The 17,979-nt window shown below is 34.8% G+C and overlaps 1 protein-coding gene across 1 annotated transcript in view; it reads left to right on the top strand.

Moving 5' to 3' along the window:
• Positions 1 to 15,379, top strand: part of LOC125062136 (peroxidasin) — a 35,458-nt gene extending 20,079 nt beyond the window's left edge. Inside the window, exons 2-7 of the mRNA XM_047667726.1 lie at positions 7,580 to 7,795; positions 10,977 to 11,048; positions 11,218 to 11,450; positions 11,525 to 11,818; positions 11,898 to 12,170; positions 12,249 to 15,379. Of these exons, the coding sequence (XP_047523682.1) occupies positions 7,580 to 7,795; positions 10,977 to 11,048; positions 11,218 to 11,450; positions 11,525 to 11,818; positions 11,898 to 12,170; positions 12,249 to 15,094 (3,934 nt within the window). The 3' untranslated portion in view covers positions 15,095 to 15,379. The remainder of the gene's footprint in view (positions 1 to 7,579; positions 7,796 to 10,976; positions 11,049 to 11,217; positions 11,451 to 11,524; positions 11,819 to 11,897; positions 12,171 to 12,248) is intronic.
• Positions 15,380 to 17,979: the final 2,600 nt, after the last annotated feature.

The raw sequence follows: 17,979 nt of genomic DNA, 5'->3' as shown, positions 1-17,979 counted from the left end.
AGTCTTTACAGACGAGTAAAGACGAAATTTATCGACTTTTGGAGCCAGATAGCACAGAGGAAGTAGAAGATGAGTTAGTGGAGTGAAAATATTAAAATTTTACTTCTAGTTTTGTAAAACGGTTGATTTATCTTCATAAATATAATATGAAAATAAAAATTAAATATGTTTATTATGGAACATAAGACATTTTTTTGAAACAAATATCGCAAATTAATTAGAAGAATATGTATAGGAAGTATTGAAGATTTTTTATATACAAGTAGTTTTATTTATACTATTATAAAACAAAATGCCTTTTAACTCTTAAGTTTTTTTCAATATGTATATTTTGTATATCTTACCAGCTAGTCGTAAATTACCCAACTCAAGTTATTTAACATAAAAATATACTCGATCGGAGCGAAAAATCGCTAACTAGGGGCGAATATCAACTACATCGGATATTCTACTAACAAATAATTAATTGGTTTTTTTTAATTTTTCTCAGTAATAACTTAAGCATCACTTTGGGTAGCTAGCATCATTTTAACTTAATTTGATTGCCTTCAAAATGAAACTAAAAACATTAAAATATGTCATGACATGCTACAGTTATGGCAACATATATATTTCATAACTTTAACCCTCATTATCTCGAAACAGGTTTTTTGGACTTAATGAGTTTTCGCTCTACGGGGACGAATTAGGTTTGTTTAAAATAATATACACGCATAGTAAGGACACGAGTCCCGCCTTATTTTATCCTCTATTTTGACCTCCAGCAAAAGGCATAGTTAAAGTTTCTGGGGAGTAATGGATGATGGAAGCTAACAACAACCAGAAGGGTATAGACTGAAGAACACAAAGAAACGAAAATAATAACTAACGTAAATTCTCTGACTGTTCACTTTAATGACAATGGGAACAATTTGATCCTTATTAGCAACATATGATCATCATGGATTCAGTAGAGCTTTCGGTAAGCTCGCCTCGACTACCTTAATTAGTTTGAGTGGATGAGCATCGAGCTCAAGCCATTGAGATATAATGCCTGAACGATTGATACACAAACAGATAGATTTGTGAGACTTTGTTGACGTAACATGTTACGGGCTCTGACATAAAGTCAATAAGGGACACAATGATATCTATTTCATTGGTTATATCTTTAAGGGTCTGTTTCACAATGTACGGATAAGTTCTACATAAGTTCCAAATTAGCTATTTATTACTTATTGGTAGGATAAACACTATTGTTGCGTTTCACGACTGTCAGATAGCGCTATTCGTCACATAAAGTCCATAAGTTATAAGTACTATGAAGTGTCAAATAGCACAATTTATCTTCCAAATAATTTATGTGCTGCATAGCTATTTGGTACTTTATCCATACATTGTGAAACAGACCCAAAGTATTCAATTGAATTATGCCCTAAAACAGTAGTGGCAATGGATGGGGCATATGCACAGATAAGAGATGGACTTTAAAGACATATGTGGACCAAGGGGAAGAACGAAAAGAGGGTGCCCTAAATAAAGGCGGATATAGAAGCGTTTGTAGAAACCAATTGATAAGCTGGAGGAGGCTCTTACCCGTGAAGGGGTTCCGATCAATGAAAAGAAGTTAGGATATTGAGTAACAAGAAAAAAAATGTACTTACAAACTGTATATTCAACATTTGTAATGATTGTAATGGACTTTATTGTTATTACTTAAGTATCTCGTGTATTAGCTTTTTATACGAAAGAATTTTCCCGTAGAAACAGCCTCCATTAGAGGAACAATGATTATTAGAGGACACATTGAATTTTTAAAACAAACAAATAAGTATGGTAATCATATGCAAATACCCAATAAAGTGTATTTATGATCCAATTTCCAAGTAGTAAAATATCTACTATCCAATGATCGAATGAGTGTTCCAGTGTTTGTGGTCTATTAGTATAATAATTATTAGTTTGTAAGAAAGATGAATACATTTATGCACAGCCCGGATTTGAAAGCACGATCTCAAGGTAGAGGATAAAAGCATCAACCCAAAACAAGTACTCCTAAAAATCGATATTAAAGAACAAAATGTCTCTATTTGATCGTCACATATTCAAGAACGCGCCTAGAAGGGATAGTTTCCCTAGAAAGTTTTCGGTTTCTTAGAAAAGTTATATATCATAAATAATGCTTTATCGACAGTAACTAACCTTAAAATGTAATAACTAAAATATATTATTAAAAGGAGTCCCTTTAGGCAAGGTTCCGAAGATACTGGCAGCGTTCCCCATTTGAATAGCTAGTCTAATTCTTTGACCGAGGTAGCTGCCAGCTCCTCGGTCTCCTGTGACGTTGACTAATCTTTTAGCTTTTTCCTTAAAAAGCCTTATAGCGCTAGGACCACACGGACCAAGGGTCTCGACACCGAATGGGACAAAATCATTTTCGGAGCCTAGACCCCTGTATTTGCATGCTTTAGCTTTTTCAGCTGCTTCACGCCGCACCAGCTCTGTTGTTGGTTCCATGTAGATAGGAAGGGGCCCGCGTGTCTGAACAGAACCAGTACCCGGCCTATTATCCATGGAATCAAACTCCACATAAATATATTATTTTTCCGTTATGTATCTTTGTGAATTTTGTAAATATTTATCAATCAAAAATTTAATTCGACAAATTGATTAATATGGTATTAATATTCGGTCAAAAGCTAATGCCGGTTGCAAATAATTAATCACAATCGTTCAGAGTTGACTGCTTAATATGCATCTCGTCATGATTATTCGACAAAAGCTAATTGTTACACTCGCGTTAATTAATATATTACTTTACTAATCAATGCATTGTCCGAATTGAACAGATGCGGCCATGTTTGATTTGAATGCACATCTATAAACAGTACGCGAACAGACTGCACAATGTATTTATTACATAAAATATTTCAAATGTATAAATACAAAAGTGTCACAAGCAGCTGTGGATAATATGAAACATTCAAATTTTCTATCGATTTTAAGCATTAGTAAATCCGTTGATGTTAGACTCGTACCACTTGGGTTCAAATAAAATAGGTTCGTTAAGCAACGAATGAGCTATTAGCAAACATTTCTTTAATAGTTTCCAAAACAAATAAAAACAAAAGCAACCTACAAACAGTTTTGACGCACGAAAAATGTCTGTCAAATGACGGAAGATGTTGCCATGCCGCACGGTTCTTGTCACAATGTGCGACATTTTTAAGTTTGTAGCATGCGGCCTTGTGGCATGCCGGAATGCCACACAGTGTTGTTGTTGGTGGCTTTAGGAATGACGCCGGCAGAAGGCCCGCGACCACTGGCATCCCACCTCTGTTGTTCCTCCTAAGCGAGAAACGATCACGTAGCCAACTTAGTTATTTAGTTGTCCTAACTATACGTAATGATAGTAAAGCAACGAGATCAAAAATGCCTGGCAGATGCAAATGTCTGTGACGAAATATATGTAGCTTCCCTTCACCTAATTTCATATTCAAGTGGCTAAACAGGTTACAATCAAAACCCGCCTTCATCAGGCCCTTGAAGTAGAATCGTTTAGGGCTGCCAATTAATATTTTTCTTACAATCGCTTTAATTTTCGGCTCCACATAAACTAGATCTATACACATACTAGGCTAGTATGAGGCGTAGTTCAAATGCCCCATGCCCCATCGGGGTAAATACAGGCTATTATTTCCATTTATTTCACATTTTATTTTAGCACGTTCCGCGCAAATTGTAGTGGTTGAGGCGTCTGTGGCGTATAATTTCTATAATTTGCATTTCAGTCATTTAAAGCTTATCCAACGCTTTAATTCTAAATTTTCCGCGAGAAATTCTACGAGAAATTTTCGTACGTCAGGTTTTGTGGGATTTGTCTGCCATTATTTTTACTATTGTGACTTTAAACCTGATATTATAACCTATTATATAATACGTGAGTCATAGTTCAGGCTAAGTCTCGTTTCTGAATCTCATCCTTAGTCTAAGTAAGCGTAAGTTTCATTTTAAGTAAGGTAGTATTTTGATTAAACTTAATGCAGATAATAAATTATTGTTAGATGTAGCTTTCAAAGATAATAGAGGAACGTGAATGTGATAGTGTGATTGTGTAGTGTGTTTATTGTTACATACACAAAATTAAGATACAAATTATAAAATATATCGGCCGCGTCTGTATGAACGATAAACTCTAAAACTACCGAACAGATAATTATACAATTTTCGTCAATAGATATGAATTCTGATTTATGTGTTTTATTTATTGTTCTTTTTATAAATTGACTAAAAAATAATGATTACTTTTAAGTCAAAAAATCTTTCCTCTATCTATACTAACACTCTTTATTTATTTAATATTATAAAGAGGTACGGTTTGTAAGGTTGTAGTATAATATAATATAATAGAAAAAATATCTGTGGCGCCGAAAGAAAGCCGTTATTTGTGTTATATACTAAATATTAAACCGAAAAATATAAAGACTTTTTGTGGTAGTCTGATTTGTAAATGTTGAAGATAAAACGGTCGAACGCTAAGAGATATATGATCGAGTTCCAGATAAAAGTCGCAGAGCTTGATAATGCCTACAGAAAAGTCGTCGAACTTTTAAATTACATAAACCAGTCCGCCGCGTTCGTCTTCGGGATAAACTCAATAACTGCACTAATATTCTAAGTCTAAGTTTTCAATAATATGTAGACAAATCCACGACGAAGGTTTAGTTATCTAATTTTCCAGGGAAGATTTCCCAATGTCGGAGAGGTTTCTATGAAATTAAATTCAACTAACTATTGTTGGGTATATTACAGAGCTACGCTTTGTTCTCGATTTCTATCAAGCCATTTCAAACAGCAGACTTGTAGACAGGTTTTCTTATATAAAGTGAAGAGTCTTGATATTCAAGATTTCATTCGAAATTCAAACAATAATCGCAAAGCTATTATACAGCAAGTGCATAGCTTTAATATCAGTTGTAATCTCCACTTTGACAGAAAGTAGCTGTCGTGTCTCAAATATGAAATTGCGATGAATATAGCATCGTCTTAAAGTATGCTTTTAAGGAATATTTGAATATGCTTGGAAGAGCATCAGTTCTTATATGAAGATTATCAATTGTCAAACAAAACTATTGGCGCTACTATCTTTTAGATCTGGATCTCAGATTCCTGTATCTGTTTCGTGGTCATTTTGCGAGTTCTAGTTCTAAGCAAGTTCACCGTACGAAACATAGACAGAAGTCTAAGGGATGCACAGCCGGGGTTCAGAAATACGACCTCAGAGTTGCACGCGCAAACCGCTTGGCACCTGGCATATAATTATGAATTGTAGGCATTGCCCCACTGTACAAATTGCCGTACTGATCATTCTCCAATAATTTCTTCATTCTTGGTATTCATTCTGAAATGAGATGGTTAACTAACCACAAACCAACTATTAGCCTACCGTATATTTCTTTCTTTTGCGAACAGTGGAATCGAGTTCCCTGTGTGACTGGTAATTGTTTAATAGAGCATACTCCTTCCTCGAAGGCAAGGACCCATTAAACTGACTGTCCATGGTGACGACCCCTTTTTGGGCGTTCCGTTTGCCCGTTATGCTATAAAGCTATAATAATGCTATAAAGGTGAATGACACATTAGGCCAAGGCCCAAGGTGCTGGACAGATGGGCTGTTCTCCGAATGGGTATCAGACGTATCTGTCTTAAGCTCAGTTGGTAGTAACGATTCCAAACTCGTACCGAAATGGATTTCGAGACATATTATATTTATGTTTTCACAAGAAGAATGTGTTTTTGCGCTGTGATGAAAGAGAAATATGATTATGTTTTTTTTTTATATAACAGAGGGAAAACGGGCAGAAGGCGTATCTGATGTTAAGTATTTCACCCATGGACACTCACATTGCCAGAAGGCTCAATTGCGTTGCCGGCCCTTTAATTTATGTTAAAACGTTTCAATTTAACTGATTTACTCACACCTGTCAAATTCCCACAACGTTTAGTCCAACTTATTCTGCCCACGCACGGCTTCTAAATATAATATTCCATATAATATCAGTTCAACGAAACCATAAAAGCCTACGCGAATCTTACGAGTTTAGAAATAGATCTATTTAGTAATAATCCAAATATTATGTTGAAATAACTGCGTCCCAAAAGTACGAATATTCAAATTGAACCAGTAGAGTCTGTTACATCTTTAAAGATGTGAAATAAATCTTTGATGTGAAACAAATCGTTTGGTAAAAAAATGATTTTATTATTCTGTTTTTTCCATGAATTAGTAACAGCGAAGAAGATTAATATCTTGCCCCATTCAATCATTCCTAAAATGGATGGAGAAAACATTTGAATAGGCGGGAAGATTTTGTTTAAGCAGTAACACTCTAGTTTTTCTTTGAATCGTTTATCGTTTGCTTAAAGTAAAATTTCAATTTTCTTTAATTTTTTTATATATTGTACTTATATTTTCTGTTTCATTTATATATTGTTTATCTATGTAATCTGTTTTGGCTTTCTATATTGTCTAAGTGTTTTGTTTAATATTATGTATGTTAGCTGTAAGATTACTAATAAATAAATAAAATAAATAAACATTGGTTTATTTAAGTCGCGCCTATAGGCCGCATGTCACTTAACATCAAGTGGGCAAATGTCTGTCCAGTTCAACCAAACACTACGTATATATATTGAAGTGCGTCCTCCAACCTATTAGTAGGATCCTCGAATACAACCACTGATTGACCCGAAGGCTCCAGTAGCATGTCAGCCCTGCGATTCTGTAACTCACTTCACGAACTCACACAGCGGTTTTCGCATCGGCGGTCGCTCTGTACTTTATTGTTTATCAGAATGCCAAATCATAAAATGACTGCTTCACGACTGATTTGAGAGAGACCGCCGATGCGAAAACCGCTGTGTGAGTTCGTGAAGTGAGTTACAGAATCGCAGGGCAGGAACTATATAGGATATACGGTCGGAATAACTTTGTTAGTTCCATCCAGCGTCATTTTATGCGATTAAAAGGATTGGCGGAGAGTTTATTGCCAGTTCTTCTCTTCCGTTCTACGCCCTTGATTTGAGAACTGGCAGTAAATGTCAATTTAATGTATATTTCATTTTTGACGTTCATAAGTGTGCATTGTGTTACCTATATAAATAAATGATTTTGACTTTTTATAGTTGCAGATTGTTGGTTTCGCTAAAATATATTTTATATTATTGGCTAACAAGGGAATATTCTAGCATATGTTATATATGCATACACAAACTACGGTGTTATGACCGCTTTGGATTATTATTGATTCTGTAAAATTCCACTTGTAAGAACTGCCTTGCGATTCTGTAACTCACTTTTCGAACTCTCACAGCGGTTTTCGCAGCGGCGGTCGCGCTCAAATCAGTCATGAAACAGTCATTTTATGATTTGGCATTCTGATAAACAATAAACTACAAGCTTTTCACTCCACTACATATAAACACGAGTTTAAACATTATTTAAATAATTTTGTGCTTTTTAGTATTTGTAATTATCGTTACAAGCAATATTTTTTACAAGATTTACTTTAAGATATTCTATGAATTTTTTTTGTTTCAGGGATGTTCGCTTCAACCGGATCTACGACCTCGCTCCAGGAGTATTCAGCCACCTTCACCGGCTCCGCTCCTTGCTTCTCAGTGACAACCGACTCACCGCAATACGATCCGGGTCCTTCCATGGGCTCCGACGGGTGAAGTACCTGTATTTGTACCGGAACCGAATCAGCCATATAGACTCCGATGTCTTTCAAGGAATGATTCATCTGGAACAGCTGTATGTATTTATGCAAATTATCTTTTCCTGTTTTCGTATGAAAAAAATAATAGTTTAAAAAAACTAAAAAAACACGCTTTTAAAGCACATCAAACTAAAAAGTGAAAAATAATTTCTCTGTGCCATATTTTTCGTCTATCGAGCAACCCACGCTTTTTCACAATAATACCAGTATTTTTTGTTCATTACCATTTTTAGCCTAAATTAGGAATTATTTTTCACTTTTTAGTTTGATGTGCTTTAAAAGCGTGTGTTTTAGTTTTTTTAAACTATTATTTATTTTTTAGTTAATTTTTTTCATATTTTTTTTCGGATTATTGCATTGTCATCGATCTTTGACAGGTGCGCAAAGTTTCAATTTAATCTGTCCGTTAAAAGTGGGTCAAAATCGAGTCCGAAGGAGTCGGTTACTTACATACATACATACATACATACATACATACATACATACATACATACATACATACATACATACATACAGGTGAAGCTAATATAAAGCGTGTAAAAAGATAGTAAATCAGTGGCGCTATAACCTTTATAGCCCTGAGATTTCTGTTTCTGTTTCATAGTCATTTTATCAGACACAACTCGACGACTTTTTGGGTCTAAGGCAAGCCGGTTTCCTCACGATATAATTTCCTTCACCGTTCGAGCGACAGTTAAATACGCACATAGAAAGAAAGTCCATTGGTGCACAGCCGAGGATCGAACCTACGACCTGAGAGTGAGAGTCGTACGCTGAAGCCACTAGGCCGGCACTGCTCTTCCACTGTTTTTGTATGTGTCTCTATATACATTGAGTACATATAATTTATACCCAGCTAGATCGCTTAGGAGTACGTCTATTAACATATTTATCAGACGCGTTTGACAAAATTGAATGCAAATAGCTATGGACCAATAACTCGAATTCCAACTAAAGCGTTGTTCTCAGCATCTCAAAGCTCAGGTCATGTAATTGTGTGTGCAAAGTCCTAATAATAAACTGATTCGTTGTATTTAGTATTACAATGTCGTCGAAAGCAATGTATGAGAGTCATTTTTAGAACCAAGTCTCGATGTGAGAAAAGGAAACAACAAAACAACAATTAAAGATTTTCTCTAAACTTCAACACTCACAAATTTAATAGGATAATAAAATAATCAAATATTTCTGGGAAGTATGTAATAAAGTATAAGAAAATGTCAAACTGTAATAAAAACGAAATAAGTCGAAATATATTCACGAAAGTATTTTATACGCTTATATTACTCCGTAGAACGGAAGAACGGGCAAGAAACTCTCAGGCATTCCTTTTAATTTCCAAATATTTAATTTTACAAATACTTGTAAGGAGCTCTGACCATCAGACCTTGTCCCAGATTATATGGAGTGAATCATAATGAACGTGACTACATCTGTTTAAATCATATTCATTGTATGCGATCAGCCTTCTGTATCAGACAGAACGTATATGTTTTCCGTCACCGTACGAGCAATTTACAGACAAAAATATTTAGTGGTAATAAAGCATATATATTTGATTGATAATTACAAAGATTTGTAAATAAATCTTAATAGGTGTTTTGAGAACACTTATAACTCAAGAACGGCTGTACCGATTTTCATGGTTTTTGTACCCAAAAACACAACAGTGTTTGTCTCAGTCCCAAATAGCATTAAAAAACGTAACTCGTTAACGAGTATTTCTTGAGAATATTATATATTTATTTATATATTATATATTTATTTATATATTATATATTTATTTATATTACATACATAGTATGGCGTATTTTATATTTTAAATGTTTAGAATAGAAAGGTACATATTATATACATATACGGGGCGGCCAAAAAGTCGTGGATGATTTTATGAAAGTTATACAATGAACACAAAACAAAAATGTTTTTTTAAGAAATTAACATACTAAGTTATGATTTGAAAAAATGTATATCGTATAACTTAATATTATCTTCAATACACAACTATTAATAGTATGTCTGTCGAACGCAAGGACTCATCAGTACCTATCTAGTGGATATTATGAAAAAGATACAGGGTGTAGATTTTTTCGAATTTTAATAATAATTAGTAACAAAAATCAATTTTCTTATAAAAACGCAAAATAAATTATAACTCTGCAGGGGTTGTGCTTCGGGACCTCCCGTACAACAATTTTTTGCAGCTGATGACCTCATCTATCCCCTAGTTGCGTTTGATCCACAACTTTTTGGCCATCCTGTATATTGGTTGACAAATGTATACGTTCAGACCATCTTTTCGTAGTATGTTAATTTCTTAAAAAAACATTTTTGTTTTGTGTTCATTGTATAACTTTCATAAAATCATCAATTAAGTTCAGCTGTTGGTAACACGACATTCATTGACTTTTCACCAGGTCATCCAGTCTATAATATTATGTACTGAATGCGCACATAAATAAAGTATATAAAGCGCTTGCAACGACAAGCTCTAATACATCAAGATTATCTCTATTTTGCAGAGTTACTAAGTTCAAAGGTATTGTCATTCGCTTTATAGAAAAAGCAGCCTGAATGGAAATTTAAATAAATTCGATACCGCTCCTTATAAAACGCTTATTAAATATATTTCAAAGACGATAAAGTTTTAATATAATGGTCGATAGAGATAAGATACTAAAACTATAGAGAGCATGAGGATTGCCCTTAATAACAATTCAATAATGTATTTTATATACTTATTTCCACAGCATAAATATATATTTACTATTTTAAAACTTTGGTTCTGTGGCAGTATTTTCACCTTTAATACTGGCAGCATTTTCTCGCCGCATTGCGATACTTATTCGTTAAGAAAATCACCAGCTATAGGGTTACCGGTACTATCTACCAAACGACAACTTAAATCTTTTATTAGGGCCTGTCCACATGAACTCACGGCCCAAGAGTCTCTCCTAAGGCAAATAAATCAAAGTTGACGGAAAGACTCTTATATTTGAATATAAATAAATAAACTTAGTTTAAAAATTAGTTGACAACGGGAGCGTGGACCTTTTTGGCTTCGTAAGCCAAAAATAATAACTCAATAAATAAATTTTACTTGGTCATGTACTAATTGTACTATAGGTAAAATAAATTTTTACAATAGGAGTTATTTATTACAAAAATATATTTTCTCTTTATAGTATTAGTATAGACTTATTTCTTTTCATTCAGGTACTTACACGTCAACGAAATTCATCTGGTTGAACCCGAGACGTTTTCTAATCTGCCTCGCTTGGAACGATTGTAAGTGATAGTGACATAGTATCTATTAGTAAATTTATAGTAATATAATTTTTAGGTTTGTTTTGCTTAACATTTTTATTAGTATCATAAGCAATAAAAAAATTAATGTCTACTTTTTACTGTCTTTCTATATTTCTTAGTCATTTTTTTTATTTTTAATTGTTTGTAGATATTTGCATAACAATAATCTGAAAACGATTCCACCCGGCTCTTTCCGAGGACTGCCGAAACTTCAAAAACTCAGACTCGACAGCAATGCCCTGATTTGTGACTGCTCTATGCTCTGGTTTGTTCGAATGCTCTCTGAACATAGCGACATGAGTATTGCTGCCACATGCTATGGACCATCTGGAGCCACCGGTTCATCTTTGGCTACTATGAAAGAAAGCGATTTTAACTGCAGTACGTTTGAACAATTATAAATATAACTCTTGTTTTAAGGAGTTTCAAAGTATTTAAAACTGATTCCTTTGCAGAACGACCCGAATTTAAGGAAGAGCCAGAAGATGTTATTGTAAATTTTGGGAAAGACGCTATGTTCCCCTGTTCAGCTTCGGGGGATCCAACGCCAGAAATTGTTTGGTTCCGTGACTCTGCTTTACTACCTCTTGAATGCTCAAGATATGAATTATTGGATAATGGAACGCTGATAGTGCACGAGGCTGATGAAACTGACATAGGCATCTTTGAATGTATGGCTAAGAATCCAGCCGGTGAAGTGCACTCCAAACCTGCAAAAATGTTACTACATATGGATGAAAATCCCAAAGGTAAATGCGACGTTTTTTATCGTGATGTGTTGTAAAACTTAGGCTGTATATATTGTTATACTATATTATATTGTTTCAGACTATCCTGTATTCACGATTTTACCGCGGAAACAGTTAGCAACGCCTAATCAACAATTGGTTACATTTGATTGTGTCGCTAAAGGAAATCCGAATCCACATATCTCATGGACATTTAATGGCGAAAGAATTCTCCTCTCTGATCGAGTATCATTGAAACACAATGGATCAATGGTAATTGAAAAAATTCAGTATTCAGACGGTGGAACATATACATGTGAAGCTGAAAATGTCCATGGCAAAATATCATCATCAGTATTACTAGAAGTTATGGGTTAGTACATCCACCAGGATTTCGCAAAATAATAAATAAAATCCTTCTATTAATAACTCATAAGATTTTTTTTTGCAGCTCCTCCCTCTTTTATCGTGGTTCCAAAGGACGAACAAGTGGCTATAGGCGATAGAGTAGAATTCACATGTACTGCTCGCGGCGTACCAAAACCAGTTATAACATGGTTCCGGAATACAATGGTACTACCCCCTAAAGATAACATTGTTCTGTCTGATGGAAATCAAAATTTGACGATTACTGAAGTTACAGAGGACGATGAAGGCCTCTATCACTGTCGAGCTGAAAACTCACAAGGTCTCACTGAAATTTCAGCCATTTTGAAAATAGATGATTATCAAGTCGCAGCCCCTAAAATTATTTTACGACCGGAAGATGTAGAAGCATTTAAGGAATCAACTATTCAGTTACCATGTGAATACGAAAGTGAGCCGTTAGTGACCGTGGAGTGGCGGAAAAATGGTAACCGCATAATCAATGATGATAGAATCGTAGTTTCATTGATTGGAAGCTTAATTATAAACAACCTTACATTATCCGACACCGGTAGCTATGAATGTTCAGTTTATAATGATTATGGACGTGATACAGCTTCTGCATTTATAACAGTCAAAGATCATATTTTACCCGGCGATGAATACGTTAATATAGCTTTAACCGAAGCTACCAGAGATGTTGATCAAGCTATTGCCCGAACAATTGAACAAATGTTTACAAATAGAAGTGGTACAAGCGTCAACGATCTGTATCGTGTAGCTCGTTTTCCTAATGCACCTGCAAGGGAAGTTGCGAGAGCTGCTGAAATTTATGAAAGGACATTAGATAAAGTGCGTGATTACATACAAAGCGGATTACACATAACAACAGTGGAACCTTTTAATTATGAAAGCATTTTATCCCCAAAACACTTAGATGTAATATCTCGACTGTCAGGATGTGTGGCCCATAGAACACCTGAAGATTGCACCGATATGTGTTTCCATAATAAATATCGTACCATTGATGGTACTTGTAACAACTTTGATAATCCAACATGGGGCGCGTCGCTAACACCGTTTAGAAGAATTTTGTATCCTATATATGAAAATGGATTTAGCCATCCAGTCGGATGGAACAAAGAATTAAAATACAATGGCTTTACTTTGCCAAGTGCCCGATTAATATCAACAAGTGTTATCAGTACACACAATATTACCGAAGATGATTATTACACACATATGCTTATGCAATGGGGACAATGGTTAGACCACGATATAGACCACGCTTTACCATCCGTAAGTGATCAAACTTGGGATGGAATTGACTGTAAAAAAACATGCGATTACGCCGCACCGTGTTTTCCTATTGACGTCCCTCCTAATGACCCTCGTGTCACAAATAGGCGTTGTATAGACTTTGTTAGAACTAGTTCCGTATGTGGATCTGGTATGACATCTGTTTTATTTGGGAGACTAGAAGCAAGGGAACAGATAAACCAATTAACATCTTATATCGACGCATCTCAAGTTTATGGATTTGAAAAACCAGTTGCTGAAGACTTAAGGGACTTAACCACAGACAACGGTACATTACGAGTAGGTGCAAAGTTTCCAGGAAAGAAACCTCTATTACCAACGACTGGTATCAATGCAATGGACTGTAGGCTGAACTTAGAAGAAAGTACTCGAGCTTGTTTTGTAGCAGGAGATATCAGAGCTAATGAACAAGTCGGACTCGCTGCAATGCACACAATTTTCATGCGGGAACACAACCGACTTGCAACTAAACTTAAAGCGGTAAACCCTTTTTGGGATGGAGATAAAGTTTATCACGAAGCACGTAAAATTGTGGGCGCTGAAGTACAATTTATAACTTACTATCACTGGTTACCCTTAATCCTTGGGCCAAAAGGTTACGCCTTGTTGGGAAAGTACAAGGAATACAATTCTCAAACTAACCCTTCAATTTCCAATGTATTTGCCACGGCAGCTTTAAGATTCGGCCATTCGTTAATCAACCCAATTCTTCACCGTTACGATGAACATTTTGAAACTATACCTCAAGGTCATTTGCTTTTACGTGATGCATTTTTCGCACCATGGCGTTTGGTAGACGAAGGTGGAGTAGACCCATTGATAAGGGGTATGTTTATGACCCCAGTGAAATTGAAAACTCCTACCCAAAATTTAAATTCAGAACTTACTGAGAAACTGTTTCATAGCGTACACGCTGTCGCACTTGACTTAGCTGCTATGAACATTCAAAGAAGTCGTGATCATGCTATTCCACCCTATGCAAAGTGGCGAAGTTTTTGTAATATGACAGAAGTAAATAATTTTGATGACTTAGCCGGTGAAATATCTGACAAGACTGTAAGGGACAAACTTAAAGAACTATATGGGTCTGTTTACAATATCGATGTATGGGTGGGAGGTATTTTAGAAGATACAACTGACGGTGCAAAGATTGGTCCGCTATTTCAATGTATACTGATTGAACAATTTAAAAGGCTGCGAGATGGTGACCGACTATGGTTTGAAAACCCATCAATGTTTAAGCGGGAACAACTTAGAGAGATTAAAAAAGTTAGCTTAGCTCGCATCTTATGTGATAACGGAGACAACATTGACACGATTGGTGAAAACGTATTCGTGCTACCCGATATACAAGATGGCCTGATATCTTGTGAAGATTTACCCTCTATTGACTTACGCCATTGGATGGATTGTGAATCTTGTAACGACGACTATGAAGAAGAGAAAAAACGAGTAAGAAGAGATGTTAATTCAGGCACCGGCCACAACTCTATTATTGAAAATAATCATCGTTTAGAAATCCTAGAAGATTCTCACAGCGAATTATTAAAAATTATTGACGATTTGCAACAGAAGATTGAGCTTCTAGAAGAAACTTGTCAAAAACATTAAATGTTTGCATTTACCATAAAGTCAATTACAGTGGTACATGTCAGATTAGGTTATTAAATGTCTATTATATACTTCGTTGTCATGAACAGCGTTCTTAATGAAACTGTAAAAATAATAAGTGTCATTTCTCATGGAGAACTTAAATGTTGTAATAAAAATAAAATAAAAAAAAAACAAAAAAATTAGGCATTAGTATATTCAGGGATCATTATATACTCTATAAATGTGGTTTAAAAATCAATTTAAGTGATTGTTTTAGATCGATGTGCACTAAAATGCAAAATAAAACAAAAACAAAAAAAAAATTAAAAATCAAAAAAAATAAAAAAAAAAACAAAAAAAACAAAAAAAAACAAAAAAAAAAAGTGTACACCTCGATGTTGTAAAACGTAGCAACCCTATATATTTTTTATTCCTTGTGGTCCAAATGTGCATGAATTTATTTAAAATAGCTATTTCTCGACTTTACAAAAGTTGTATTATTTACGGTTGACTCGTCTTTAAGTATTAATTGCAGGGTTTTCTATTATAATTAATCCATCCTAAATGTATGTGCTAGACTATTGTATAATACCTATTTACAATGTACTGATGGTGTCTATTTATTACTCTTCTACATGTATATCTAGTTAAGGGTGTAATTAAGCGTTGATTAAGGGTTAACTATGACTTCCACATGTCAAGAATTTCTTGACATTATGAGTCATACTTAAACTTCGACTTTGTATCTTAAGGGCCTGATCGACGGACGAGTAAGACCGCGGTTTTATCGCGCGTCGGTAAAGCTCGCCGGTGTATCATTGCAAAACCACGGTTTTAAATACCGCCGAGCCTGACTCGCGGCTCGTCGTCGTGCTATATTTTTTACGCGGCTCGCCCTGCAAAACCGCGTGTCGGAAAGAGAACAAGACATGTTTGCGACTGTTTTGCTTGCTAATCGATCAGCACCAACGAGCCGCGAGCCAGGTTCGTCGGTATTTAAAACCGCGGTCTTACTCGTCCGTCGATCAGGCCCTTTAGAGTAGTCAGTGTTGCTTTTTTATATCACATGTTCATTTGCAATTAAACGTTCATTTTTGTAAATATGTTTTGTTTTTTTTTGCATGAAGGTTGTGCTTTTTATATACACATAAGAGCAAGAAAAATTATCAAGTTCCGTCCTTATCCAAAGTTTGTAGGTAATCGGTAAATATCCTATTACTATTAGACTTACTTAACCGTACAGTTTAATTTGCTTAATTTTTTGCGTTGAAATATTTAACAATGATTTGAATAGTTGCATTTTAGTTATTTTTTAAATCATTACTGGAAAGTTTAGTAACGTCTTTTTAAGGAACAATTGGTAAATCGAATACAACTAAAATGTATATACATATATTTTTTACATACACCTAACACTGAACATTGCACTGTAGTACCTGTACAAGCGCATTTTTAGAATCTACCAACGACTGGCCTTGGCCGATGTTGTAGGGTATAGGTTCCTACTGAGTGACAAACAGACAATATTATTGTGTTTTACGTACATTTTACTGATTTTTAAGGCTTTTTATCAAATGTAAATGTAAGAACTGTGCTTTTTGTTTTAAGACAACGATGCATTTTTCTTACTGTCTTTAAGTCTTAATATATTATGTAAAATAATTGTATGTCTATTTAAAACATAATTAAAGTTAGCATGTGTTAGGATAACTGTGTAGTTTATTGATGTGTATTTGTCATTTTTGTGTCAAAACTGCGTCGACTTAAGTGTAAATAGTCAAAATGGTATCGTGTATAATATTTTTCATTATTAATATAAATTATGAAATTGGACATCATGTAATTTAGCTTTTACAAGAGCTAAAAATACGATTTGGACAAATTATTAGTTAACTTCAATAACTTGCAATCTGAAAGGTTTTATGGGGGCAGGGGCCGTTCAAGTTTTACGTATTTAAAGGGGAGGGGAGGAGGGTATTTGTTTTCTTTGATTTTCTTATTTGGTGATTACGATATTAGTAATTAATCACTTTTTTACAAATATGGGCCGTTCAAGTATTACGTAAGCCGATTTACTGCAATTTATCCTCGCAAAATGCATTTCGTTTTCAAGCACAGACAATGTGTGTGTAATGTGTTAAAACAATAAATAATGTGTCACCAAATAAGAAAATCAAACCCCCCCCCCCCCCTATAGTGCTTACGTAATACTTGAACGACCCAATATTTCCTACAAATTGCCTATGCTTGAAAACGAAATGCATATTCGAGTATTGCTACAAAAATCTAATACGTTTATATACTATTATTTCTAAGAACTTTGCTTACTTCAACTGACAAGAGGAAGGGGGGGGGGGATAGTAATTAATTGTAGAATAGACAACTAAGAACGACATGAGAGGTAAAATCGTTGACCCAGAATACAAAGTAAAAATATAAAACGTAAGAGGGGACGTTTACGCGTTTCGTTTGCCTGTGATTGGTCTGGAGAATATCCCAGCGACAGTAAATGACGTTTCATTTATGACAGCCTGATATTGACTTTATTTACCATTGTCATTAATAGTACATATATATATCGCAGCCAACTACATTAATTGGCCGGTCAATCAACAGCCTAGCCTCTTAACTAAACAGCGCCGTTTGACTAGCTTGCCTGAAAGATGTTCTTAAACTTAACTCTTTAAACTACTTCCTTTGATTTTCTTATTTTTAAATACCTTAACAGTAATTATTTCCTTTTTTACACATAAGAGCCGTTCAAATTTTACGTTAGCATCATAGGACGGAGGGAGGGCGGTAGGTTGTTCCTTTGATTTTCTTATTTTTAAATACCTTAACAGTAATTATTTCCTTTTTTACACATAAGAGCCGTTCAAATTTTACGTTAGCATCATAGGACG

This window comes from Pieris napi, chromosome Z (genome assembly GCF_905475465.1).
Source record: "Pieris napi chromosome Z, ilPieNapi1.2, whole genome shotgun sequence".
NCBI lineage: Eukaryota > Metazoa > Arthropoda > Insecta > Lepidoptera > Pieridae > Pieris > Pieris napi.
Note: the sequence above shows the minus strand (reverse complement) of the source record. Positions and strands in the feature narration are given on the sequence as shown.